The 26,081-nt window shown below is 40.0% G+C and overlaps 1 protein-coding gene and 1 long non-coding RNA gene across 6 annotated transcripts in view; one reads left to right on the top strand and one right to left on the bottom strand.

Moving 5' to 3' along the window:
• Window positions 1-13,844, top strand: part of LOC125461668 (pantothenate kinase 1) — a 62,383-nt gene extending 48,539 nt beyond the window's left edge. For 3 of the 4 annotated variants that reach the window (XM_048550613.2, XM_048550617.1, XM_048550615.1), the window contains exons 5-7: window positions 2,927-3,050; window positions 7,578-7,703; window positions 11,084-13,844. In XM_048550613.2, the coding sequence (XP_048406570.1) occupies window positions 2,927-3,050; window positions 7,578-7,703; window positions 11,084-11,143 (310 nt within the window). In that variant the 3' untranslated portion in view covers window positions 11,144-13,844. The other variant, XM_048550614.2, reaches the window with a different exon arrangement.
• LOC125461669 (uncharacterized) overlaps window positions 1-26,081 on the bottom strand; it is a 105,736-nt gene that overhangs the window by 20,391 nt on the left and 59,264 nt on the right. The window contains exon 2 of one of the 2 annotated variants that reach the window (XR_009446983.1): window positions 12,890-12,992. The exons of the other annotated variant lie outside the window; for it this stretch is intronic. This is a non-coding gene — a long non-coding RNA (uncharacterized LOC125461669). The remainder of the gene's footprint in view (window positions 1-12,889; window positions 12,993-26,081) is intronic. 2 annotated transcript variants of the gene reach the window in all.

Raw genomic sequence — 26,081 nt, forward strand, 5'->3', positions numbered from 1 at the left:
CTTCCTGCGGTTGCAGGGGAAAGTGCCAGGTGTGGTGGGGTTGGATTTGGGGAGTGTGCCCCCACACCACCTCCCTCACCCTCATTCCAGGCCCCAAGATTACTTTCCACATCAAGCAGATGTTCACCTGCACATCTGCCACTGTGGTATACTGCATCCACTGTACTCGTTGTGGCTCACTCTACATTGGGGAAACCAAGCGGAGGCTTGGGGGCCGCTTTGCAGAACACCCACGCTCGGTTCGCAATAAACGACTGCACCTCCCAGTCGCGAACCATTTTAACTCTCCCTCCCGTTCCTTAGATGACATGTCTATCCTGGGCCTCCTGCAGTGTCATAATGGTGCCACCTGTAGGTTGCAGGAACAGCAACTCATATTCGGCTTGGGAACCCTGCAGCCCAGTGGCATCAATGTGGATTTTCACCAGCTTCAAAATTTCCCGTCCCCCCACTGCATCCCAAAACCAGCCCAGCTTGTCCCGCCTCCCTGACCTGTTCTTCCTCTCACCTATCCCCCCCTGCCCCCTTAACCTGTCCGTCCTCCCCGGACTGACCTATCCCCTCCCTACCTCCTCCTCTCTTCTCCTCTCTCTTCCCCCCCCCCCCCAATAGTCTCCTCTCCACCTATCTTCTCCTCTATCCATCTTCGGTCCGCCTCCCCGTCTTCCTATTTATTTCAGAATTCTCTCCCCATCCCCCTCTTTCTGATGAAGGGTCTAAGCCCAAAACGTCAGCTATTGTGCTCCTGAGATGCTGCTTGGCCTGCTGTGTTCATCCAACTCCACACTTTGTTATCTTCGATTCTCCAGCATCTGCAGTTCCCATTATCTCTGATCCCTTTACAACCACCCTCTGTCTTCTATCATCAAGCCAATTTTGTATCAAATTGGCTAGCTTTCCCTGGATCCAGTGAGACTTAATCTTACTCAACAACCTACCATGTGGTACCTTGTCAAAGGCCTTGCGAAAGTCCATGTGGACAATGTCTACTGAACTGCCCTCATTCACTTTCTTGGTCATCCCTTCAAAAAACTGAATTAAATTCGTGAGATACAATCTTCCATGCATAATACCATACTGCCAATCTCAAATGAGCCCTTGCCTTTTCTAATGCCCTTGGAGGCGATTCTGAGAGACAGGATCTAACAACTTATCCATCACAGATGTTAGGCCCACTGGTCTGTAGTTCCAAGGTATTCCCTCATAGTCTTTCTTAAATAGTAACACAAATTAGCCATCCTTATATCTTCAGACACTTCACCTGTGGCAGTTGATGATACAAATATCGGGGCCTGGAGGGGCCCTGCAATTTCGTCCCTTGCCTCCCACAAAATCCTGGGATAAACTTCATAGGTCCCCAGGATTTATTTACCTTTTAATACATGTTAAGATTTCCAGTACAACCTCATCTGTAATGTGGACTGTCTTCAAGATATCACTGTTTACTTCCCCAAGTTTCCTAGCATCCATGCCTTTCTCAACAGTAAATACTGATGAGAAATATTTATTGAGGATTCCAGTCGTGTCTTGTGGCTCAGCACATAGACGGCCTTGTTGACCTTTAGGTGGCCCAATTCTCTCCCTAGTTAATCTTGCCCTTCATCTACTTGTAGAACCTTCTTTGAATTCTCCTTTTACCTTGGCTTTACCTCTGCCAAAACCAAAAAGGGAGTTGGATTGGAATAATATGGCGAGCTGTATTCCACAGAATTCACTGTTGGAATTATTTACTGAAAATGTGAATTATCTAAACTTTGAAATAGATATTTTGAGATCTGTTGATACTTGCTTTTGAAAGAGGAATGGGGCTTGTGTGAAGAATTGGTGTAAGTTTTTTGCACAATTCCTCCCCAAAAAATACCATCCTCCTAGTCTGGAGTAAATTGTCCACGTGGACTTTCGCAAGGCCTTTGACAAGGTACCACATGGTAGGTTGTTGAGTAAGATTAGGTATAAAAATATTTGGAACTAAAAGATAGGACAAGGGAAGTATAACTTAAATTGTAAGAGAATGAGTGAAGAATTACACAGGTCATTTAAGATGACAGCCAAGTAAAGAAACCGTTAAATGATGCAACTGCGATATTCTGTCTTTTGTCTGGAAAGACATAGGATAAAAAAGTCGAAAGTTCAAGACTAATTGCGATAATGTCGTAGTTTTAAACACCTCATTATAGAAATTGTGGGAAAAGTGCAGTGAAGATTCACTTGGAGTTTCTTCAAGGCTAATGAGAGATTTTGAGAATTTGGTGCTTTTTCATGTAAAATTGAAGAGTTGGACGCCAATCAGCTGGATATCTACAGTATTACAAAAGCAAGAATAAAGGAGGAGTGACATTTCCTGTGGTTGAAATGAAGTGTACAAGTTTAAGAAGATTGTTTCTTAAAAGAAAATGGGAAATTGGAAAACAAATGCATTATAGTGGGATTGAAGGGGCTGATTGGCTTAGCTGCAGATCTTGAAATACCTTTGTTACTGTGGAGGAACATACAAGGTATCAAATCTGTGCTGGTAGCATTCTGTCATGATTTTGAGAATGAATAGTTATTGCATTAGAAAGCAAGTTTTATGACAAACTCCAGCTTGGTATAATTATACTGTTAGATTTGACTAGATCAAATGTAATTGCTTGGAAATTGACTATGTAACAATCAAAATTGAACTCTGCTTTTGCATGATCTGTAAACTCTCTTGTCTAATTATGTTGTTATGCTTGTGAGTAGTAGTTTGCTTTGTCTGTGGATCAACAGATCGATTAACAAATGCTTACGAAGGTTATTTTTAAGTCTTCAAAAGTCATTTTGACAACCTGTTTCATTTATTTTTCTCCCAGAGTTTGAAAAACTTTTCAGATTCTCAGCCGTTATGAATAATCTTAGAATTTCTACTGATGTCTTTAAGAATAGGTTTTTTTAATTTATGCAGCTTCGGTCACATGATGAGTAAGGAGAAGCGAGATTCCATTAGTAAGGAAGACTTGGCCAGAGCAACTCTGGTCACTATTACAAACAACATTGGATCCATCGCTCGAATGTGCGCATTGAATGAGGTAAGCATTTGCTAATGGATAATGCCTCATTGCTCGGTTATAGTATTTGTGTCAATTGCAGTAGATTGAGTTATGAGTATATCAGGGGGCAATGAATTTAAAAAGAAGAAAGTGGTGTCTGAATGCTAGCAGTCTAGAAAGGCCTATTTGTAATTGTTCATTTGTCTGCTATTTTAATATTTTGATAGTGGTGAAGTCTGCGTACTGTCATTCACACTGCTGAATTAAAATAGTTGTAAATTTCAAACTATTTTCATCACTGCTAACTGGATTAAAATTGACTGCTGTTACTTCTTACATCCTATTGAAATTCAGAAATATTGGAATATTTGTTACTTGACACAAGGGCTCTTATTTGTCTAAACATGTCTTTAGATCTGTCAGGAAATCTGAATGAGCCTATGAATTTGCAATTCCATGCCATTGCTTTCCGTTCGGGATATGGTTTTTCTGATTTCAGTCTCAATCCTTGCTTCAACTTCTAAGGGACATCCCACTGAGAGCAAACATGTATGAGTTAAACCATGTAGATGTATGCTGACTGTTTTGGTGGGAGTTAGTGATATGGGTACGAAGTATCAAAGAATTTCACTGCACATTTAAGCAGACCTTGCTAGATCATGAATCTAAATTGGAGATGTGCACGTCAGGGCAAAATCAACTTGTTAATTCTATAGTCGATAGAAAGTAAGAGCAAACAATATACGTTAATACACTTTATTATAGGGATGTTTATCGATCTCTTGGAGTTACCAAATAGTTCAGCATTTTCTCAACACAGAATACCAATGAATTATTGAAAGTAAATAATTCATATATGTAATGGGATAACACCAGAGATTTTGTTCTGAAGCTATAGTCATAGGCTGTTCACATAGGTTGCTAGTGCATTAGTATGTGACAATTTCACACTACACACATTGCAATTTTACTGGACTACAAGCGTAACGTGTGGGATAGATAGGCTCACGTAGTTTGGCTACAAGCTTCACACCTTTTAAAGGATGATGACAGTTGAAGAGTAGTCATGTTGGCCCCTAAATAGCTATAATTATTGAACCCCTTGCAATTTCAGAAGCAGTAAGTGATCACCAATTCCTTACTTAGCATTCTCCTATGGAATACAAATGGCTTGATCTAATCCATGCCAGTTTAAATCAAATGAGTGGTATACTAATGCAATGCTCTTAATACAGAGTTAACTTAACCATTATTTTAATTGCAATGTATACTACTCTACAGCTTGTTGCTTCCTTCAGTTCACCTTTGAGGAAAGTAACACCAACCAGCCTTTGCTAGAAGAGAGGATGAGTAGGGCCAGATCAGATGGGCTATTAGCCTCATTGCATGTTCATCTGAGAATACTCAATAATAAACATTAAAGGTTTAACTTCTACAAGAGAGCAGGGAATTCCTGAAAATCGTATTTGTGCAGAACCGAAGAAGTGTTTTTTTTATTCTGCCAAATAAATTCAGCTGAATTCTCTGGGTCTCTGATACGTTGTCAGACCCTGAATTGTCACTCATGCTTTGGTTTCTGTTTTAAACATCACCACCACTCCACCCACCCTATTCCTCTGTCAGAAAAAGGCCATTCAACCCCTCAAGCCCATTCAAACATTCAGTTAGATCATGGCTCACCTCTACCTCAGCTCCATGTACATGTCTTCCCTCTGAATCCTCTTTGGAGGTTCTGGTGTTGGACTTCGGTGGACATGGTCAAAAATTACATGGCACCACATTCTAGAGTTCAAGTTTATTTGAAGACACAAGCTTTCAGAGTCACTGAAGGAGTGAGACTCTGAAAGCTTGTCTTCAGACAAACCTGTTGTACTATAATTTGTTCTCACGTGATTTATCTCCCAATCATTTAACAGCCTACTTCACAACATTACAGTAAATTCTCCCAGCTTTTGATTTAGCTAAATCTTTTATGTCTGGAACCTGATCATGTTCTTCCGGAAGTCCATCCTGGCAACATCCAGTGATACTCTTGTATTGAGAATAGAAGTACTTTTTCAAATATTTCAATTCGATTAGTCAGGCATGATCTGTGTTTTGCAGATCCGTCTGAATCAGCTTAGAGTCACATAGCCATACAGCATGGAAATGGATCTTTTGGTCCAACTAATCCATACTGACTGTGTTCCCAAACACAACTCTTTCCACCTGCCTGCGTTTGACCCATATTCCCCACCCTCCGAACCTTCCTTTTTCATGTACTTGCACAAATGTCTTTTCAATGTTGCTATGGTATTTGCATCTGGCTCATGCTGTGGCATTCATTCCATTAAACACTAACCGCTCTGTAGAAAAAAAACATTTCCCCTCTTGTCCTTTTTTAAATCTTTCTCCTCGCACCTTAAAAAAATATGCCTCCGAGTTTTGACTTCCCCCTGCCTTAGGAAAAAGACCTTTTACTATTCACCTTAACAATGCCCCCTCAAGATTTTATAGACCACTATAAGATCACTCTTCAACCTCCTATGCTTTAGTGAAAAACGTTCAAGCTTAGTTTTATAACTCCAGCCCTCCATTTCCACCAACATCCTGGTAATCTTTTCTGAATCCTCTCCAATTAAATAATATCCTTCCTATAACAGCTTATTCTTGTAGTGCTGTGGGATTCTTTTGCGGGACTATATTTGTCAGAAATTGTACATTACACAGCAAAGCAAATGAATCTTCCCACTGCCTGATGTGGCACATGGCATATCTCTGACATTCTGCAATATTCATTACCTTGCAAGTTTTTTTAAGTTGCTCCTCTTTGTTTTTCCATAGCGATAACATTGATCCTCCAACATAGCTGACAGACTGGCCCCAATTTTAACTCAGCTGATAAATACTGGGTGGAAAATGAGCTAAATTAAAGGTGATGTCTTATCCAGTCATCCTGTCGTCTTTGTTACTGCTCAGAATATTGACCACCTATGTTGAGCAAGTGACGAGGATGTCTGCAGCAGTTTGGGGCATGATCGTATGCAATTTGTGTTGCTATTTCTCCATCATGACAGAACTGTCAGGAGAGAATATTTGGCTTGGAAGCTAAGTTATGAAGTAAGTTTAAGAGAGATTGATAGATTTCTTGTTGTTGATGACATTGGGAGATAAGGGAATATGAGTTAGAATGACAGAAAAGACTCAAGGGTCTGTTCTTGCATTCTTAATATTTTAATAAAAATTTGAATACCTGAGTTTTACTGCATGAGGAAAAGGTACCATAGAGTACAGTATTCTATAGTCAAGCCTGTGATTATGTTGATCGCTGCTTGCATGGTTGATCTTTTTTTAAAAAAATCCAATTCGAAGATGCTATGAATCAAGTTCAAATCAGTCCTGACATATTCTCAGCACTTTGAGCTTCTTTACAGTGTTGCCTTGTAGCATGGAGATCAAGCAGCATTGTACAGGGCTATCAAAGTGCAGGGACAGTCATCTTGGATGTAGTGATACAAGTCTTCTATTTGTGTTGGCCACAACCGTTTGTTTGTGGAAATGTATATGGACAACCACATCACAACTTGTGAATTATCATTTTAGCCAGGGCCTTTTTTAAAAGTTTAAGCACATTTTTAGAACACACATGCCTGCTTCTATTATAGAATAGGCTTGTTGAAAATGTGTTGCAGCAAACAATTTTTAATATTTGTAAGCTGGTAGTCTGTTGCTTTTAAAGCTTCTGGGATGTGATCTTTTGTCTCTTGGTCAGTATGCTTCCACTTTAAAGTCTTTGGCCTCAGAATTATGCAACATGAAGCGACCTTGTAGATGTTTAACGTGTTTGTTAATTCATTAGCCCAATGTTTTAATGAAGGTGTGAAGCCACTTTAAATCAAACTGTTTAGCATGTATAGTAAAATAACAGATCAAGAAACTTTACACAAATACATCAAATACTCAGGTACTACTCTCTGCACAGTGTACATTAGAGGAGGGGACAATGCACATGTTTTGCACTGTTTTCTGAGTAGATGACAAGAACATGACATTTGTTTTCAGGGAGGGACAGAAGGAAATTATGAGAGAGATAAAGGAAGCTGCCCTAAATTCAGTTTTCCTGTAAGTATTTTGGAAGTAATTCAATAAATTTTCTTAACCTTTTTAAAAACCAAGAGTTAACAAAACTGGAGATTACTTCATTTTTACTCTCTCAAGGATAGGTTTCATCCTTAAGTTACGGTGCAATGTACTGAAGATTGGCTGGTAAGATTCACTAACTTTAGATATGTCCAGGGGCAGGTAATTATCAGTCAGCCATAAGACTGATCCAAGCTATGCTCTTCCAACATTTAGATGTAATTTTCTAGCATGGGTCAGGAACAGAAACCTTGGTGGCTAATCATGACATTTGAGTCCAGCTGTTACACTTTTACCAATCCATCAGTTGAAAACAGACTCTGAGGTGGAGTAAAGGATCTTTCTCGTCTGTTCCGCTCAGTATCTGCAATATAATTTTCCAATAGAAATTGTTCAAAATTGATCCTATTTTTAGACCTAATTTTTTCTGTCTTTGCCTTATTGCAGAGCATCAACAGGGTAGTGTTCGTTGGAAACTTCCTGAGAATCAATATGGTCTCCATGAAATTACTGGCTTATGCAATGGATTATTGGTCCAATGGGCAATTGAAAGCCTTATTCTTGGAACATGAAGTGAGTGTTCTAGAAATAGCTCCAGTTTAGCCGAATTAATAAAAACCAGAGCAAGATTTCAATGTACACAATTTAACCATCTAACTGAATTCATTCAACCAAGTTGAAGTCACTTAACATGGATGATGGAGGGGTAGTATCCTACCTCTGGGCCAAAAAGTCCAGGTTCAAGTGCCATCTGCCAAGGTGGTGTATCATAATCCGTTCAAGCAATTTGTTTTTGACAAGGAATGGAGTCAATGGAATCTCGTACCAAGGAGGGCACCTGGTGTAAATCTATTAGATTAGGTTCGGATTACTCAATTGGGCTGTTATAACACAGTGATATTGGCTCAGACATAGAGACAGAAAGCTGGACTCAAGCCCCACCTGCTATGGAGATGTCTAATAATATCCGTGGACAAGTTGAACAGAAAACTTACTAGAGTGGAGTTGCATTTATCAAATATGCAAATGAACTGTGCATTCTCAAATCCAGTTTTTGTGGAACATGGTAAAATGCAACAAGGTCTTTATGACTTTCTTAAAAACAAAATGATTTCCCAGAATGTGTGCATTGCTGGTTAGACAGCCCCAGTACTATGTGAAAAGTAGTGGTGAGCTAATACCTTGAACCATTGTAGTCCATGTGTTTGGTGTGTGAACACCCACAAGCAGTGCTAGGAAGGAAGTTCCAGGGCTTTGTCTCAGCACCAGTGAAGGAGCAATGAGATTGTTCCAAGTTAAAAGTGTGACTTGAGGCGATCTTGCAGGTGGAGGTCATTGTAATTAGCCAGTTCTTTGTACTGTCAAAATGCCATGGTATTACACCAGTAGATGGTGCCCTAAGTTCACTGTTACGTTACAAATTGAGATCTGTGGAAAGCCACGTAAAAAATTACAAAACTGGATATCAACTATTTGCTACTTCTAGAAAACCAACATAGTGATTTTACACAACCGAGCAACCTAACTACTGTATTATATATGAATGAAAACAAAGGTACAAAAGCAAAAACCCATCTGTTGAAGTAACCTAGCAAATTTGGTGACAGGAGCACATCCTGTTGATAAAAACTTTTGGAAACTGAGAAAAAGCTAAAAATGGGTATATTGAATATGAGGAAGGAGGAAAAAGATGCATTTAGAAATTGCAAATATGAATTCCCTACATATAGGCATACGGAAGAGGAGCAGGAATTTTCCACTTAATCATTTGACCCGGCTCCATCATTCAACAAGATAACTACTAATATGATTACTCTACATTTCTGCCTTCTCCTGATAACCTTTCACCTCCTTGCTTATCAAGAATGTGTTCGTTCTTTTTAGTGTTGAAAGAGAGCTTCAAAGACTCCGTTCTGAGCAATGTCTTAAATGGGTAACCCCTTTCTAAAATCCTTAGTACTAGATTCATTCACAGGAGGAAACATCATTTCCCCGCATGAATCTTGTCTACATCCCTCGGGACCTTGCATGTTTTAATTGCTTCTTGATCTTCTAAACTGAGATTTTAAAGTGTAGTGTACTCAAACTATATTCATAGGTTAACCTGCTTATTCCACATGATAGTCTAATAGGTTTTCTCTCATGTCTCCCAATGCATTTATATCCTTCCCTCTATTTCTAGAGTCAACCTAGAGAACTTTGTCTGGACTACGTCCAATCTCAGTAGTTAACCGCACCTAGGGTACTATGGGCTCTTTTGATCCCCTTTTGTAAGTAAAATATCTCAAATGTGGGCAAGTACTGGGATTGGAGGCAGTCCAGAGAATGTTCGTTAGGTTGATCCTGAATGTGAGATTGAGTAGTTGAACCTGTACTCATTTGGAGTTTAGAAGAGAGATGGGGTAACGTTATTGAATCATAAAATATTCTTTTGGGGGATTGACAATATAGGTACGAAAAAGATATTTCTACTTGTGTGCATGTATAGCACCAGAGGCCATAATTTCAGAGTAAGGAATTGCCTATTTCAATGAATCCCCACAGTGTGGAAACAGGCCGTTTTGGCTCAACAACTGCCCAGACCCATGCCTGACCCTATCCCTGCATTTCCCATGGCTAAGGAACTTAACCCACATCCCTGGACACTGTGGACATTTTAGCATGGCCAGTCCACCTAATGTGCATATCTTTGAACGTTTCAGATAAATAAGGAACTTCTCAGAGGGTTGTGAAACTGCGAATTTTTTCCCACGGAGGAGTGTGGAAAAGGGTCACTAAGTATATTTGAGACTGAGAGAGACAGATTTTTAAACAGTAAGTGAATCAAGGGTTTCAAGGAAAAGGCACATAAGTGGAATTGTGGATTATCAGATTACCCATGGACTCATTGGAGCAGACAATTGGCCAAATGACTCCGTTCCATTGCTACTGCTTCCTCTGCCCTCAGGTCACACTTGCTGAACTATTTCCCTCCCATTTCTTCTTAAGTAAAACTTGTGATGTACCCTTTAACCGTGAACATGCAAGTCAGGGCTGAAATATAGTATAATGTTTCTAATGGATGAGGGAAATAATCTCGGGTAGAGAGCTAGCTGAACACACCAATGATAGCACCACCAGGTGTAGGATCTGAATAGGATGATATATTGGACTATCTGGATTCCTCAGGTGAAACTCCTCTTCCTATCTATCATATTGTCAGTAGTAAGCCCTACCAGATCAAAATGTAGCCCCAGCACCAGCAATCCTTCTGGCACTCACTTCACGTTGTCAAACAAAGAGCAAAGTAGCCTAACAAATGGTCACAACCCACAGGTGCAAGCTTGTTGAGAAATTCTCATTCTGTTTTCTTTGCCAATTTAACAGGTTTTGTCTCAGTGTTCTTTCATAAAAAAGCAGTAATACAACAAAAAAGATACACAGGTCAAGCATAGTAAACTCATGTATGTACCGTAGATATCTTTGTCTCCAGATCTATTTACATAGGTTTTAAATATGAATGCGATACTACGTAAATTTGTGTCTTACTTAATCAAAATAAACCCTGTTGAAGTATAAATCTCACCGTGAAGTGAAATATGGGATTATTGGAATTCTTCTCACCCAACAGATTATAAACATGTGACAACCTCTGGTTTTCACAGAACTGAAAGGGACAGAAGCCCACAAAGGCATTCAGTATGTAATTGCTTGTTGGTGGAATAGTAAATAGTGTTTCTGACGTGAGGAGAGTATCAAATTTCTTTTTTTAAAAAGGTAGGGAAGGAGGGGGGAGAAAGGGAGAAATCAAAAATTATTTCAAATACTTTTGATCTCACTGGCTGATTTATGTTACATCTGTGCTGTCTAAGGTTAATCCACTAATCGTTTTATTGAATAATTGTGCACTTGAAAATATAACTCGAGGAAAAACCACTGACAGTCCTTTCAAATCTGTTCCTTTTCATCTTTAGGGTTATTTTGGAGCTGTTGGTGCATTGCTGGAATTGCTGAAGATGACAGATGCATACTGAGGTGTGGAGTAGGACACAGGAGTTGACAGAGGACATGTATTTTTAAAAGCTACTATCCAGAATTTAGTGCCAGAATGGAACTTGTCTGATGAAACAGTTAACTATTTAGTTTTCATATCAGGTTAAGAATAAATCATTTGCTTTACAGCAGCTACTGTTGTACTGCACTGAGACTCATTTCGAAGGGAAGTTGAGTAATCTATTGTATGTACTGTATATATTTTAAACAATGTGCAAGATAGCCAAAACCAACTGGTTTTATGTATTAATATTTGGAGATAATTTCTGTATAAATGTGTACTGTTCTGAACTTTCTCTCCTGGGATGTACTGCCTTGTGAATGATCATACTGTAATGATTTAAGTATTATTTATAAATCACCTGGAAGTTGTTTTTGCCATTTTTCATTTAAAACTACAAAACTGGAGATGAACCTATTATTTGTGTAGTGTAGATTTTGTTGCCTTTGTCCTAGATATTTATTAAAAAATGACCTTTGAACATGCACAAGTAGTGACCATGGCAGATGTGCTGATTAGACATTCATCTTGAAAGCATATGCTAATATTTTTTAGATGAAAGTGCTTGACTGGTCACAGCAAGAAGCTTCTTTGTGTAAACACTGTCTTGGCAATGCAAGTGAAGGTACCTTTCCACTAATGTGGAAGTTTTGAATAATTTGTTCTTGTATTTTTAAGAAATGCCACTTCTTAAGAACTACTGTACGATGGACAATCCATCAATCTACAAAGCCTTGTACTGTGACAGTTCATTGTCTGGTTATTCAAAACTGTATTTTAAAAAATTGCTATCATTGTACCATGCATTTTGAGATAGATGCCTCTAGTTAATACTAAATATCTGAAGTATGCAGTATATCTTATCACTGAACAAGACCATAAAATAGGAAAATCTAATGTGGGTACATATGTGTTAAGAATTGGCTTTTTCATGGAATATATTTCACATTCCGTTGATATCATGATATTTCTGGCACATTGTAGGTTTGAGGACATTTCTTTAAAAAAAATTGATCACATGAAATGTCCTTCTTTGAGTTCCATGATGGCAGGTGGTTGATTGACTTGACTCTAATATTGTACTGAATTTTAATTGGAATTTTACTTAATATTCCACTGCATAACAGATTTTAACTAAACTCTTCACTTTACGACTTGTGTGTATTGATCTCTTTAGTTTAATCGAAGTCTTGCACTTTAAGTGCTGTTGTAACTAGTCATTCTATCTATATTTTGCTCTGTTTTACATGTATATCCTAAAAGAAGTTGACTAAGAGCACTACAAATCAGCATTGTCACATTTTTAAAAACAAATTGTCAAGATATACTGTGTATCTATATGGCTAGGAGCCACTGTTGTATGCAGTTCATTCTTTGAACGTGTTCCACCTGCTTTTGCCTCCCGGATATTTCACCAGTCCAATTTGCAAACTTTTCTTGACTAGAAGCTTGTAACAATCAACTCAGTCTGGTGCAAGGGGAGTGTGCACCCCATCCTAATTTGACCATTTATGGAAACTGGTTTCATACATTTTAGCAGTGAACTAATTCAGTACACCAGCATTTATCTAGTTGAATTTGAAAGAGTGAGCACTCTGAGAAAAGCTGAAACAGGTTAAGGTTAGTTGCTGATTTATATAATTTTTTGTATTTGTGAAAAAATCACAGTTAGTCATTAAGCTCTAAAGAATGTCATTCAATCTGTGCTTTAATTAATAGATCTTACCTATCCTTAGTTGGCCTATTGGAGATGGTGATGAGCTTCTGCTGCAGGCTCAGTGGTATAGAGATGCCCATGGTGCTGTTAGGTAGGAATTTTGATTCAGCAACTGAAAGGATGGCAAAATATTTCCAGTTAGATTAGAGTAGAATTGGAGGTGATGGCATTCGGTGCTTGTTCTCCTAGATGTAGATAATGTAGCTTGGAAGGCGCTGCAGCAGCGTTAGGTTGCTGCAATACAAACTGTAGATGGTACATGGGAGTGCCACACTGCAGCTCTGGTGGGAGTGACGTTTAAAGTATTGATGGGGTGCCAGTCAACCTGCTAGTGTAGTTTTAGAAGATTTTGAACTTGGGTGTTGGAGCTGCATTCTTCCAGGAAAATTGAAGGTATTCCATCACACTCCTCATTTATGCCTTCTGATGGTGCAGGTATTTTAGGAGTCAGGAGGTGAGTTGCTTATAGAACTCTTCTCTCAATTACAGTATTTGCTGGCTGGCCTGTTATACTTTCTGGTCAATGGTTAACCTCCCAGGGTATTGATGGGTGATGTGATGATGCCAGTTGTCAAATTGATATTGTATATCAAGGGGAACTGGAGATATTATTTGTTGGAGATAATCCTTGTCCAGTGCTTACATTAGTGACTATTATTTACCCACTGATCAGAACAACCTGAGTGTTGTTCAGCTGTCCAAATGATCCATGTGGACATGGACTGCTTCATTATCTGAGGAGTTGGAAATGGAACCAAAGACTGCAATCACCAGACATCATTTGAAATTAACACTAGTTGAAATAGTTTAACACAATGTGATAATGGTTCTTAGCCTGTTATTTGTTGTTCTTAGTCTATTTTATTCTGTATAAAATTGAGTTGTAAAGTGCTTTAATCCAATTGGGGAAGCCATCAAAATGTTTGAATTTTAAAATAAAGATTTGAGGTATGCTGATTTCAAATGGTATTTTATTTTGCCTGAAATATAGTTTATTGTAGACCTCACAAGTTATTCAGACACTGTAGAATAGATTTTAGGAGACTGCGGATTCATTATCAACATACTATGGTGTGTAGGCTGATAGTTTTTGTGTTGAAATGATAACAAAGGATGCAATGACCCACATAGTGCATGAAAGGGTTTTCTGACTAAAATATTGTAAGCATTATTATGGCAACCCTCTGCACCTAGCTACTTGATCAAAATTGGCATTGTTAGATTTTCTCAGGTTGGCAGAGTCCTCTCATCTTTGTGGAAGCAGGAGGTGGTCATTTAGCCCTCAAGCGTATTATGCACACAGATCAAAATTGTTCTGTAACAAAACTTCATAAAGCTGCACTTGCAATGGATCCCTTAATCTTTGGTTAACAAGCATCTGTGAATCTCAGATTTAAAAATAACTGATGCATTGTAGTCTGCTCCCATACAAGCAATTTCAGATTTTTCATTCACAATTGAATAGCCCTTCTCTTGATCCAGGATCCTATAGTAAAATATATTTGCTTGATTTTGTTTTTTTTGCTGTTTGGGAACATGTTATATTTGATAATTCTGCTCATATCAACAGATTATGAAGTGGCCAAACATGATCAGGGAAGAGTAATCAAGTTAATATGTGATCACGTCAGGGTTGGGTTGAGGTTGTTGAGTTTGGTTCATTTACGGTACCTAATGAGTTAGGGCAGATGTTAACCATTTTACGATTTCCTGGATAATGCATGTTTGTTCAGCTTGGTGACTATCTTCACATCACTGAGCTTAATTTGGGTCTCTAACACTAACTTGAGCAGGAGTGCCATGGTAATGCACCACATGACCTCCTTTCAGACAGGGACCGAGTTTTGGTGGTCATGCTGCAACTGAAGATCGCTTGCTCACTTTGTCCGTAGCACAGTCAACATGTATACTTGCATCTAAAATTTACCTTGAAACTGGTCACAACAACTTTCTCCATTGCTATTTCAGCCATTTTTATTTATTTATTTAGAGCTGCATTAAGACGGAGGCAATGTGAGACACCACCTATATGTCAATCAGTAGTAGCAGGTAAAGGGAGAAAACAATTAGTTATCAATATAAGACCAGCCATGTGAAACATGTTGGCTTTTACTTGTTACAATTAATAAAATAGATAGCCATTTCCACCTGGAATTATGTAGAAAAGCACACAATCTCTGAACTATTTACAGATCAATCATGGTTGATACTCTTCTCCAATGGTAGTGCTGGGCAGATAGTTGTAACTTGCAAAGTTTTCTATGTCTTAACGAAATTCCATTTTTAGTTAGCATCTGATTACAGCTGAAACAGAAATGGGCAGCAGATTCTACATATGGATTGAGTTTGGAGGAGGAGAGGATGCAGTAGCAGCCATATTTCAGTCATGTTTTGAAAGATCTGTGTGTATTGAATGAATAGAAGAAGAGTCAGTACAGGGGCTGAAGTTTAGTTGGATTGGAGCAGTCTGATTGTGTTGGCAGTCTGGCTGGGTGGGTAACTCGCTCAGGTGGGGAGCCAACTGGGTGTATGCATTCGTGTGCAGTGAAGGATGGGTTTGAAAATAGTTGTTTCAGTGTATGTTCAGGTCAAGTGGATGCATTAGTTACTTTGGGTGATCAGTGATAGTGCTCAGTTTATTTATGCTGACTAATGAGTTAGGCTAGGTATTAACCAGCAGAGGATTTCCAGGGTAAGCTCCATATATCCGGTCCCAGTCTCTGCACAGCTCAGTTTTGGAGAGGATCCCGGACAGTGAAAATCAGCCCATTGTAAGTTTAAACCTCGGCAGGTGTGCCTGAGCCTGAACTTGCAGAGTCCCAAAGTATGACACAGAAACCAGTCCAGATTTTGCTGCTTTGGACATTTAGGCCATGATTTTTTATTTTTACAACTACTTATTCAGCTTTTTGAAGCGACAGTGAGCATTCACTGGGCACATTGTGACTATCTCAATGTGGTGTTGTTTCTTAGCATGTCGGGGGGTTGAGTGCCTTAGCGTGTGTTATTTTGTTATGCCACCTCATGAAGGAAATTCAAATGAAAGTGGTTGAGCTTCCTTCATGATGCTAATACACAGTCCAAGTTTTGCACGTGTAGAGCAGTGACCGGAATATTGCTGCACACCGCTGGAAATTCTGTTAGGCAGGTTCCTCTTTGTTCCTAGACTGATGTAACATCAAGCTTAGTTTCATAATTGATTATTCAATCACAGAGATATTTGAATACTCTATTTAACTTGTATCTAATATTTTGCAGATAGTTAATTAAAAGTACAGTCAATGAAAGGCATAATACTACATGTAATTAGATCCAAGGTAGGAGATTGTAGTTTCTAGTTTAAATTGATTCTAGTTCATTAAACAGCCAATGCAGATGATGGTGTTATTGCTGAAGTAAGAAGGTACTTTTGACCATCTGCACAGCAGTGTTTGAACAGCTAGATGACATTTATACATGTGTATATTTTTGTTGTCTAGCTCGGAAGGAATTGGATTGTTCGGTGCAGCCATTCTGTGCAACCAGTGAAGATGTAACATGCATTAATTTGTTTTAACCAATTAATTGCTACAACCTAAATATTAATTGAACCAATGGCTGTTGCAGTGAGTCTCTGAGAAACAACTGAATGTTCATGCTGTCCCAAGTTCTCTATGCATTTAACTGCTTTTTGTGCACTGATTCTTCCAAAGTAAAATTAAAGATTAACAGTGTGGAGGCTTGCTGAGAACATAAAATAGGTTAGATGTTAAAATGGTTAAATTAAACTGTCTGCTTAACAGCTTCAGTGATCATCTTCTGGCTTTTGCAAGCTTATTCAAGCCTGGATTGTTTGTCCTGCTTTGCTCTGCAATGTTTTCAAAGAAGGCATTTTTGGACGTGACAGCTTCCAAGCGTTCATGAACTCAGCTATTATGCTACAGAAGGATTTTTCAACGGTGGAAGATTGTAGATATTGACTGTAGTTAAAGCCATCCTGCTGCCAAAACTTTGAAGGGAAGTTATACAAAAATATCATCTCCAGAGTAAAATTGTTTATATGGGCAGATTTAGACAAGACCTTTGCTGTTGCACTGAAGGCAAGCTCTCTTCTGGAGTTAATGGACACAGATTCTTTTAATGAAGCTCGATTATTGTACAAAATAGAACCCTGCACCTAAAGGAATTAAGTCCCAAAATAACTTACTGTAACAATGAGGACATTAACATGGAGTCTATGTGACATAGTAATTCATCCCTGTATGGAGTACCTTATTTATTTTAAATCAAAGATTCTGCCAAAGAAAATGCAGCAAAGACTAACTATTATGTATTTTGTCACAGATGATAATGGTTTATATTCAATAAATGTGGAGCTGGAGATTTTAAAATGTATATTTTAAATTACTGCACTAATGCTTAAAGCTGCTTGTTTCCATTTACGTCACTGTTCTCTCCATAACCACAAGCAGGCTTTCATGAAACCATACACAAGAGAAGTGAAATGTATGGGGATTGTGGTCACAAGAAGCACACACATCATTAACCTTTATTGAGGTTTATAAAATCATGAGGGGCATAGATAAGATCAATGAGATGGGTCTTTTCCGGGGTTTGGGGGGTGTTCAAGACTAGGGGGCATATTTTTAAGGTGCACTTTGTACCCCCACTCTGAGTGGTTTGTGTGTGGAATGAACTGCCAGAGAAAGTGATGGACGCAGGTACAGTTAAAACGTTAAAAAGACAATTGGACACCTACATGAATAGGAAAAGTTTGGAGGGATATTGGCCAACCGCAAGCAGGTGAGACTAGTTGAGTTTGAGATCATGGTCGGCATAGCCTCATTGGACCAAAGGGACTCGTTCTGTGCTAGATGACTCCATGACTAATACACTACCCACCTAATATCGCAGCTGAGTTGCATGGGCTCCTGCCTGAAGCTAAGTTTTTTTTTTCAATCCTTCTAGAGTTCTGTTCCATGGAAGTTAACAGAAGCTGTCATTGGATTTATTCAAGGCTGAGTTAGATTTTATGATAGGTAAATAGCAAAGTGGAGTTGAAACCAGATCAGCCATGGTCCTTATTTAATGGTGCAGAAGGATCGAAGAGTTGGAATGTGTCAGGATGATGGATGAGAACACCTGAAATACTGACTTATATTGAGCCTTAGTCTTTGTTTTACAAAAACACATTCAATGAGCCAAGTCAGACTGATAATTCCGAGAAGATAGGTTATCTGTGTGAACCCCGAGACATTACACAGTGCCGGCTAAGGGAGCTTCAAAGACAGAGACTTCACAGGATGCCTGCATCAGGCAATCTAATTATTTCTCATCAGGAAAACCTACCTCTGAGTTATATTCCATATGAAGAATGAATCAAAATTCATATTTGTGTTTTGTTTGTGAATCATGTAAACATCAAATAGTGGAGGTGATGGCCTCATGGTATTATCGCTGGACTGTTAACCCAGAGACCAAGATAATGTTCTGGGGACCTGGGTTTGAATCCCATCATGGCAGATGGTGGAATTAGAATTCAATAAATAGCTGCAATTAAGAATCTAATGATTGTGAATCTATTGTCAATTGTTGGAAAAACCCATTTGGTTCACTAATGTCCTTCAGGGAAGGAAACTGCCATCCTTACCTGGTCTGACAACATCTGACTCCAGACCCACAGCAATGTGGCTGACTCTTAACTGCCCTCTAAGCAACTAAGGACGGACAATAAAGTGACAGCCTCATCCCGTGAATGAATAGAGAATAAAAAAATTCTAAGTGAGCAAGGGGCATGTGTGTGCAAACATAAAGCTAATCACCTTCATAGGTGACAAGCAGTTGCCATTTCAAAGACTGACCTGGTTCAGTGTTTTCTTATTAGGAACCTGAGGCTACCACTACCTGCTTATGAAGCCTCTGCACCCTTACTGCCACCTCCAGCCTTCTACAGAAGGTTTGATTGTGAATTTAAAAAGGTTTCTTCCCTAGAGTTATAGCATCACATTGAATATGCAATTAGCCACAGTCTGCAGGCTAAGGATGGTGATGTGATGATGCAAGCAGTGCATGTGTAGACAATTCCTGACATCTGTTGTCGCCACCTGATGTTTTTTATATGTTTTTTTTCACAGGCGTGAACATCACTGGCAAGGTCAGCATTTCTTGCCCATGAGAGATAATAGGAACTGCAGCTGCTGGAGAATCCAAGATAACAAGGTATATAGAGCTGGAGGAACACAGCAGGCCAAGCAGCAACAGAGGAGCAGGAAAGCTGCCGTTTCGGGCCTAGACCCTTTCTTGTCCATCTCTAGTTGGCCTTGAATAGGGTGGCTTTCTCAGCCGTTTCTGAGGCAATGAAAACAATTTAAGGAAGTTAACCCATTGTCGTAAGTTCGGAGCCACATAAAGGCCAGACCAGGTAAATATGGCAGGTTTATTTCCTTAAGATAGGTATTTTCAAACAGTGAACAATGGTTTCATGGTCACCATTCCTGAGACTAACTTACTTTCCAGATTTATTAATTGAATTCAAATTCCACCAAATGCTGTAACGAGATTGGAACTTATGTCCCCTGAATGTTAGCTTAGATCTTTAGATTTCTAGCCAAGACTTAAATCACTGTCAACTTTCTGATCTTCACATAGCATCAGTCTTCACAGTGGAAAACAGTAATAGCGTTACAAAATTACTAAATAATCAAGGATCAAAAGGATGAGAGGAAATAAATACAATAATATCACCAAACAAAATGAGGCTAAAGACTGACAAACCCTTTGGACCTGATGGGATGCATCATAGGATGTTAGAAGTAGTAACTACAGAGATTGTAAATTCACTCGTAGCAATCTTCCAAGAATCCTGAGACTCTGGAGAAGTCCCAGAGGTTTGGAAAAACTAGCAGTGTAGCACTCTTATTCAAAAGGTGAAGGAGACAATAAACAGAACTGTAGGCCAGTTATCCTGAAGTATGTTATTGGGGAAGTATTAGGATCGGTTAAAGGATGTAACAATAGAGTTTTTAGAAATACATATAATCAGGCAGACTCAGCATTGTTTCAATTTATAGAATTCTTTGAGGAGGACAGTAAGCAGGACAGATAAAGTAGTAGATAATGTATTTGGAGTTTCAAGCATTTAATAAGATACAACACATTAGGCTACTTAGGATAGGAGTGTAAAGTGTTGAAGGTGGCATGTTTGCATGGATAGAGGATTGACTAACTAATATAAGGCAGTTGGCACAAGGGAAGGGTGCATTTTTAGGACTGTAAGTAGTGGAATGCCGTGGACTGGTGGCGCAGCCACAATTATTTTCAAAAATACATTAATGGCCTGAATGAGGGAAGTGAATATACTATAGCCAGGTTTGCAGATGACACACAAATAGGTGGGGATGGCCTTTGGAGTCTACAGAGGGTATAGTTAGGGCAAGCAGGAAACAATAAAGATTGCAGATGCTAGAAGCCAGAGCCTATAGGTGTGAGGCTGGTAAAGCATAGCAGGTCAGACAGCATCTGAAGGGCAGGTAAGTGAACATTTTGGGCTGAACCCCTTTGTTAGGATGGTGGAGAGGGAGGAGAGCCCATAAATAAATAGAGGGAGGAGGGTGGGGCTGGGGTAAAGGATCAGAAAGATGCTGATAGGTGAATGAAGATAGGGGGTAATTGTGATTAGTCTGTGGGAATGGTGGAGCAGATAGGTGAGTGGGAAGATGGATAGGTTAGGTCAGGTCACAAGGGCAAATACTGGACCTGGGATAAGTCTGGGGGTGGAGGGATTTTGAAGCTGGTGAAGTCAATGTTCAGGCCATTGGGCCATAAGATCTCAAGGCAAAATATCAGGTGTTGTTCCTCCAGTTTACTTATGGCCTCACTGTGACAGTGGAGGAGACCCTAAGGATGGACATGTTACAAGGGGATTGGGAGGGAGAATTAAAATGGATGGTAACCAGAAGATTGGGTTGGTTTGTTGTGTGTCGAGCACAGATGATCAGCGAACTGGTCCCCGAGTCAGCGTTTGGTCTCCCTGATATAGTGGAGACCACATCGGGAGTAATGGATGCAACAGATAAGGTTGGGTGAATTACGGATGAATTTCTGCCAGATTTGGAAGGATTGTTTTGGGGCCTTGGATGGAGGTGAGAGTGGAGGTGTGGGAGCAGGTGTTGCACCTCTTCCAGTTGCAGAGAAAGATATCAGGTGTGGGGGAGGATTTGGTGGGGAGTGTGGAGCTGACAAGAGAGTCACAGAATGAACAGTCCCTGCGGAAAGTGGATAGGGTTGAGGAGGAAAACATCTTTTTGGTGGTGCGGTCTGATTCTAAGTGGCAGAAATGACGGAGGATGATGTGTTGGATTCAAAGTTTGATGGGGTGAGACTTGAGGATTAAGGGGACTCTATCCTTATTACTGTTGAAGGGAGGAGGTTTGAGGGCAGAAGTGCAAGAAATGGAGGAGATGCAGTTGAGGGCATCCTAAATTACAGAAGAGGGGTAATTACTGTCTCTAAGGTAGGAGGATATCTGGGATGTCCTGGATTGGAATGCCTCCTCCTGGGAGCAAATGCGGCAGAGGCAAAGGAATTGGGAGCATGGGATAACATTTTGCAAGAGGGTGGGTGAGAGAAGATGTAGTCAAGGTAGTTGTGGGAGTCAGTGGGTTTGAAATAGATGTCAGTGGTGAGTCATTTTCTGGAATTGGAGACAGGGAGGTCCAGGAAGGGGAGAGAGGTATTAGAAACAGTCCACGTGAATTTGAGGGCAGGGTGGAAGATTTGACAAAGTTGATGAACTGCTCAGGCTTCTCACGGGAGCACGAAGCCGCACCAATGCAGTCATCAATAAAGTGGAGGAAGTGGTGAGGGATAGTGCCAGTGTAGTTGCAGAAGAGGGACTGTTCCACAAATCCTTCAAAGAGGCAGGCATAGCCTGGGCTCATGTAAATACACATGGCCACCTCTTTGGTTTGTAGGAAGTGGGAGGAATCGAAGGAAAAATTGTTGAGGGTAAGAACCAGTTAAGCCAAGTGATCAACAGTGTCAGTGGAGGGGGACTGGTTGGGTCTATGGGAGAGGAAGCCCTCTGTATGGGAGACACAAGTGTACAGGGACTGTGCATTCGCAGTGAAGGTAAGGTGTTGGATGCCAGGGAATTGAAAGTTTTGGAAAAGGTAGAGGGGGTGGGTTGTGTCATGGATTAAAGTAGAGAGTTCCTGGACTAAAGGGGAAAGAATGGATTTGAGGTAGGAGGAGATGAGCTTTGTGGGGCAGGAGCAGGCAGAGATAATGGATTGATCAGGGCAGTCGGGATTATGGATTTTGGGCAGGAGATAAAAATGGGCAGTGAACGGATGGGGATCTATCAGGTTGGAGGCTGTGGATGGGAGATCTCCCGAGGTGATGAGGTTGTTGATGGTCTGGGAGACGATGGCTTGGTGATTAGAGTTGGGGTCATGATCAAGGGAAGAGTAGGAGATATCAGAGGGTTGGCATCTGGCCTCAGCAATGTAGAGTGTGCCATCCTATCAACTTGCACCCTCCCCCCACTCACCCAGCCCCCCACCCCATTGTTGGCAGGTTTAATAGTGAGGTTGAGGTTGGAGTCAAGGGAGCAGAGGGCTGCGCGTTCCGATGGAGAGAGTTTGGACTGAGTAAGAAGGGTGGAGAGATCCAAGTGGTTAAGGTCATGGTGGCAGTTTGAGGTGAAGAGTTTGAAGGAGAATAGGAGGCTGGGAAGGGGTGTGCATGAGGATGGAGTTTGCTGGAGACCGGAGAAGGGGTCATTAGGAGGTGGGTTGGATTCCTGTTTAAATAGGTGCGGAGGCAGCAGAAAAAGAGCTCAACATCCTGGTGCGCGTGGAATTTGTTTATGTGTGGGTGCAGGGGAATGAAGCTGACTCCTTTTCTGAGGACTGACTGTTCAACCTCAGTAAGTGGGGGGTCCAGGGGATGCAGGCCTGCAGCGGACCTCTACTGTTATTTGCCCTCAGACGGGTCCACAACCTCAACAAATGTTTTTTCTCCACCCTAGTGACATCAAAGAGCATAAGTACGCCAAATACTGCCACACTCACCTCTTCAAGTATTCAGCATCCTAACTGGATCTCTGACCTTCAGTTAGGGAATTTGCAGTTATGGAGAAAGGGGAGGAAAGTGGAGTTGAGAATAATCAGATCAGCCATGATCTCATTGAATGATGGAGTGGGCTGAATGGCTTACTTCTGTTTCTAGGACTTATGGTCTTATTGTTGCTGGTGGCCCTTTTGACATTTGGAGCCATCACCCCATCATATTTAACCTTCCCAGGAATATACAAAAACAGCTTGTAAACGTTCAACCTGGTCCATGAGTTGTTCAGCTGATGTGCCAAAGGGGGCCAGCGTGCTGTGAAAGTCACAGCTGGAGAGCAGTCATTAAATATCCCTGCACCACAAGGAAGAATAAGAGACAATCATACTCTCACTCTGAGAGCTGGAAGCTGGTCATCAAGGGAGATAAAAGAAGGTAGAAGAATATCAACTAATCTACAAAGACAAGAATCTCAGCTGATTGCTCAACCACCAATGTCAACACTGCCAGTATGACACAATATTCCACTAGCCACTGATCAATGCAGGGACTGATCTATGTTTCTTTTTAAATGTTGTTTTTCCGTCTCAAAACTGAAGTGGGATCTGATTTAGGTATTCAAGGTTCTCAAAGTTTAACTAAGTTAAATTCTTGCCACGCAACTACAGGGATATATACAGAATAAGGCAGAGATGGTGACACTAAATTAAGCTCTGAAAGGCAAGATCAGTGCACAGCTGAGATGTACTAAGAATCGACTGCTGTAGGAGACGACCAGCAAATATATCAATTGGGTGTGGTTCAGTTTCAGTTCAACTAAAAGGATTTTTTCCATGTTCTTCTGACCTTCTTGTTTTGATATTCATCCCTACATTTTCATCAGCTGATACATTCACAGAGGCGGGAAATTCATTACCAAAGATGTTATTTTAGAGACTAAATTTTGAATGTTTGACCTTAACATTTGATTCCTTTTCCAATCTTGGCAGGCTCTGTGCAGTTGCTCTGTAATATTATCCAGAATCAGTATGTTAATCTCGTAAAAGTTAATAGTTTGTGAGCTTACACAATCAGATACTGCAGTGTGTTCCTCGGACACCCCCATGGTTACAGTGCTCGAAGGAGCATGTATTTCAAATTAGAATGACTGGAATTGAAAACTGAGAAATTAGCTGGTACATACCAAGCACAGGGTACTTGATATCAGCCAGACACTTCTTGAAGCTGTGACCATGATGAATCAATGCACTCTGTAGGCTCAGAACATAATTAACTGGCTGACACTCAACATACAAGAGAAGAAAATAAACTATACCTGACTGAAAAAGAGAGGGGTTAATGCAATCTTATGACCCTTCGAATTTAGTTTGTTTGTTTGATAACTTTACCCTGTACGGGGTCACAGTTAAAGTAAGTGGTGTGTCTTTGTTGTTGTGTATTTTATTTTAACCTGAATTGTGGAATTATTAATCCTGCAATTCCTTTAAAATCAATCTGCTAGAAAACAAAATAACTTATGAAGTGAATTAAAAACTGAGGTCAGCTTCGTCTCCCTGTTAGGACTTGTTATTTTACAAGCCGATCTTTCAGGAAAAGATGTATTTCTACTCGGAACGTTTTGCGAAGTGCCTCACATAGTCAAATTTAAATTACATTAGATGCAGTGTAGTTGTCACGACACTACAATTTTCAAAAATTAATTTATGGTATGTGAATATTGCTGCCTGGGACAGCATTTAAGACTCACACCTTGTTGTACAGTTTGTGTTTACAAAATGCATTTCACATGAATCATTCTGGTGCATACTTCCTGAGGATGTTTCCATGGTTTCCAGCCTTGTCGTGTAAGGCAACAGGACTGATCTTTTTAGTGATAATGGGAACTGCAGATGCTGTAGAATCCAAGATAACAAAGCGTGGAGCTGGATGAACACAGCAGGCCAAGCAGCATCTCAGGAGCACAAAAGCTGACGTTTCGGGCCTAGACCCTGGCTGGACTCGCTTTTCAACCATTCATTATATGCCAGAATGATAGACACATTAAAGCAGATTATAATTTTCCTAGCTCTGCCTTTTCAACAAAATGCACATTCTTTAGTTTAAAAATTGGAATTTTTTTTGTATTAATTTTGGGATATTTGTTGTATTTTAAAATGATATTTGTACTCAATGAATCAGCAACCTGCTGACCATTCACATTTTTAAGTTGCATTCTGTAGTGACCTTTGATCAAGTTAATGCTAAACAACATAATGGTGTTAATTGTGACCTCGCAAGTGGGACCCTTGTGTTGAGCCAAGTTAAAAGTTATCAAAACAATGTATGCTGTGTCTGTTTTCTCAAGATGCAGTAACACATTTTCACTGTTCTATAACTTGATGAGTTTCAGACCTTTGAGTTTAGTTAGTGAAGCATAAACGTGTAGTTTTCCTTTGGAAGCTCGTTGCTGGCCCCTGTTGTTACTCGAGATTGTTGCTGACTTTGCTGTTTTCATCACGATGGATTTAGACACCCGTCCCACTGTAATGTAAGCACACTGAGCTGGGAAATGTGAAAGGCTTGATGCTTAGGAAAGCACTTTCACATTGAGAAATGTTTCCTCTGGGCATGTAATCCCTGAGGTTTAATCCAAGTGATGGCTTTTTTTTTGTAAATGAAACAATATACTTTCCATTTGATTTTTGGGAGCCCTCAGTTTCCATATATTGAGGGCGAGAGAATTTTGTAGCACAGAAGGGTATTCTGATGTTGGAGCTAATACTTATGCTGCAAATATAACTTTCTTCTAAGTGAGTAACATAGCGGAGTTGTTCATCATATTTTTCTGTTGCAGAGAGATGTTTTGCTTAATTATGAGTATGGGACCTAACTAGCTTTGGTGTGCCAGGTGCTGCTTCATGCTGAGTCCAAGATGTTTCCCTCAAAACATTGTACTTACGCCGCACACGTTTACCACAACCCTGAGGGACATCAGTTCTGAGGAAGGGCCATCGGATCCAAAATGTTAACTCTGATTTTTTTCTTTGCAGATGGTACAAGAACTGCTGAGCTTTTCCAGCAATTTCTGCTTTTGATCCTGAGACATTATTTGCCTCCTTCCTGATCTCTGCAAATCATATGATACTGAAATCATTATGTCATTTTACATTCTGCT

The sequence above is a fragment of the Stegostoma tigrinum genome, chromosome 20 (assembly GCF_030684315.1).
Source record: "Stegostoma tigrinum isolate sSteTig4 chromosome 20, sSteTig4.hap1, whole genome shotgun sequence".
NCBI classification, from domain to species: domain Eukaryota; kingdom Metazoa; phylum Chordata; class Chondrichthyes; order Orectolobiformes; family Stegostomatidae; genus Stegostoma; species Stegostoma tigrinum.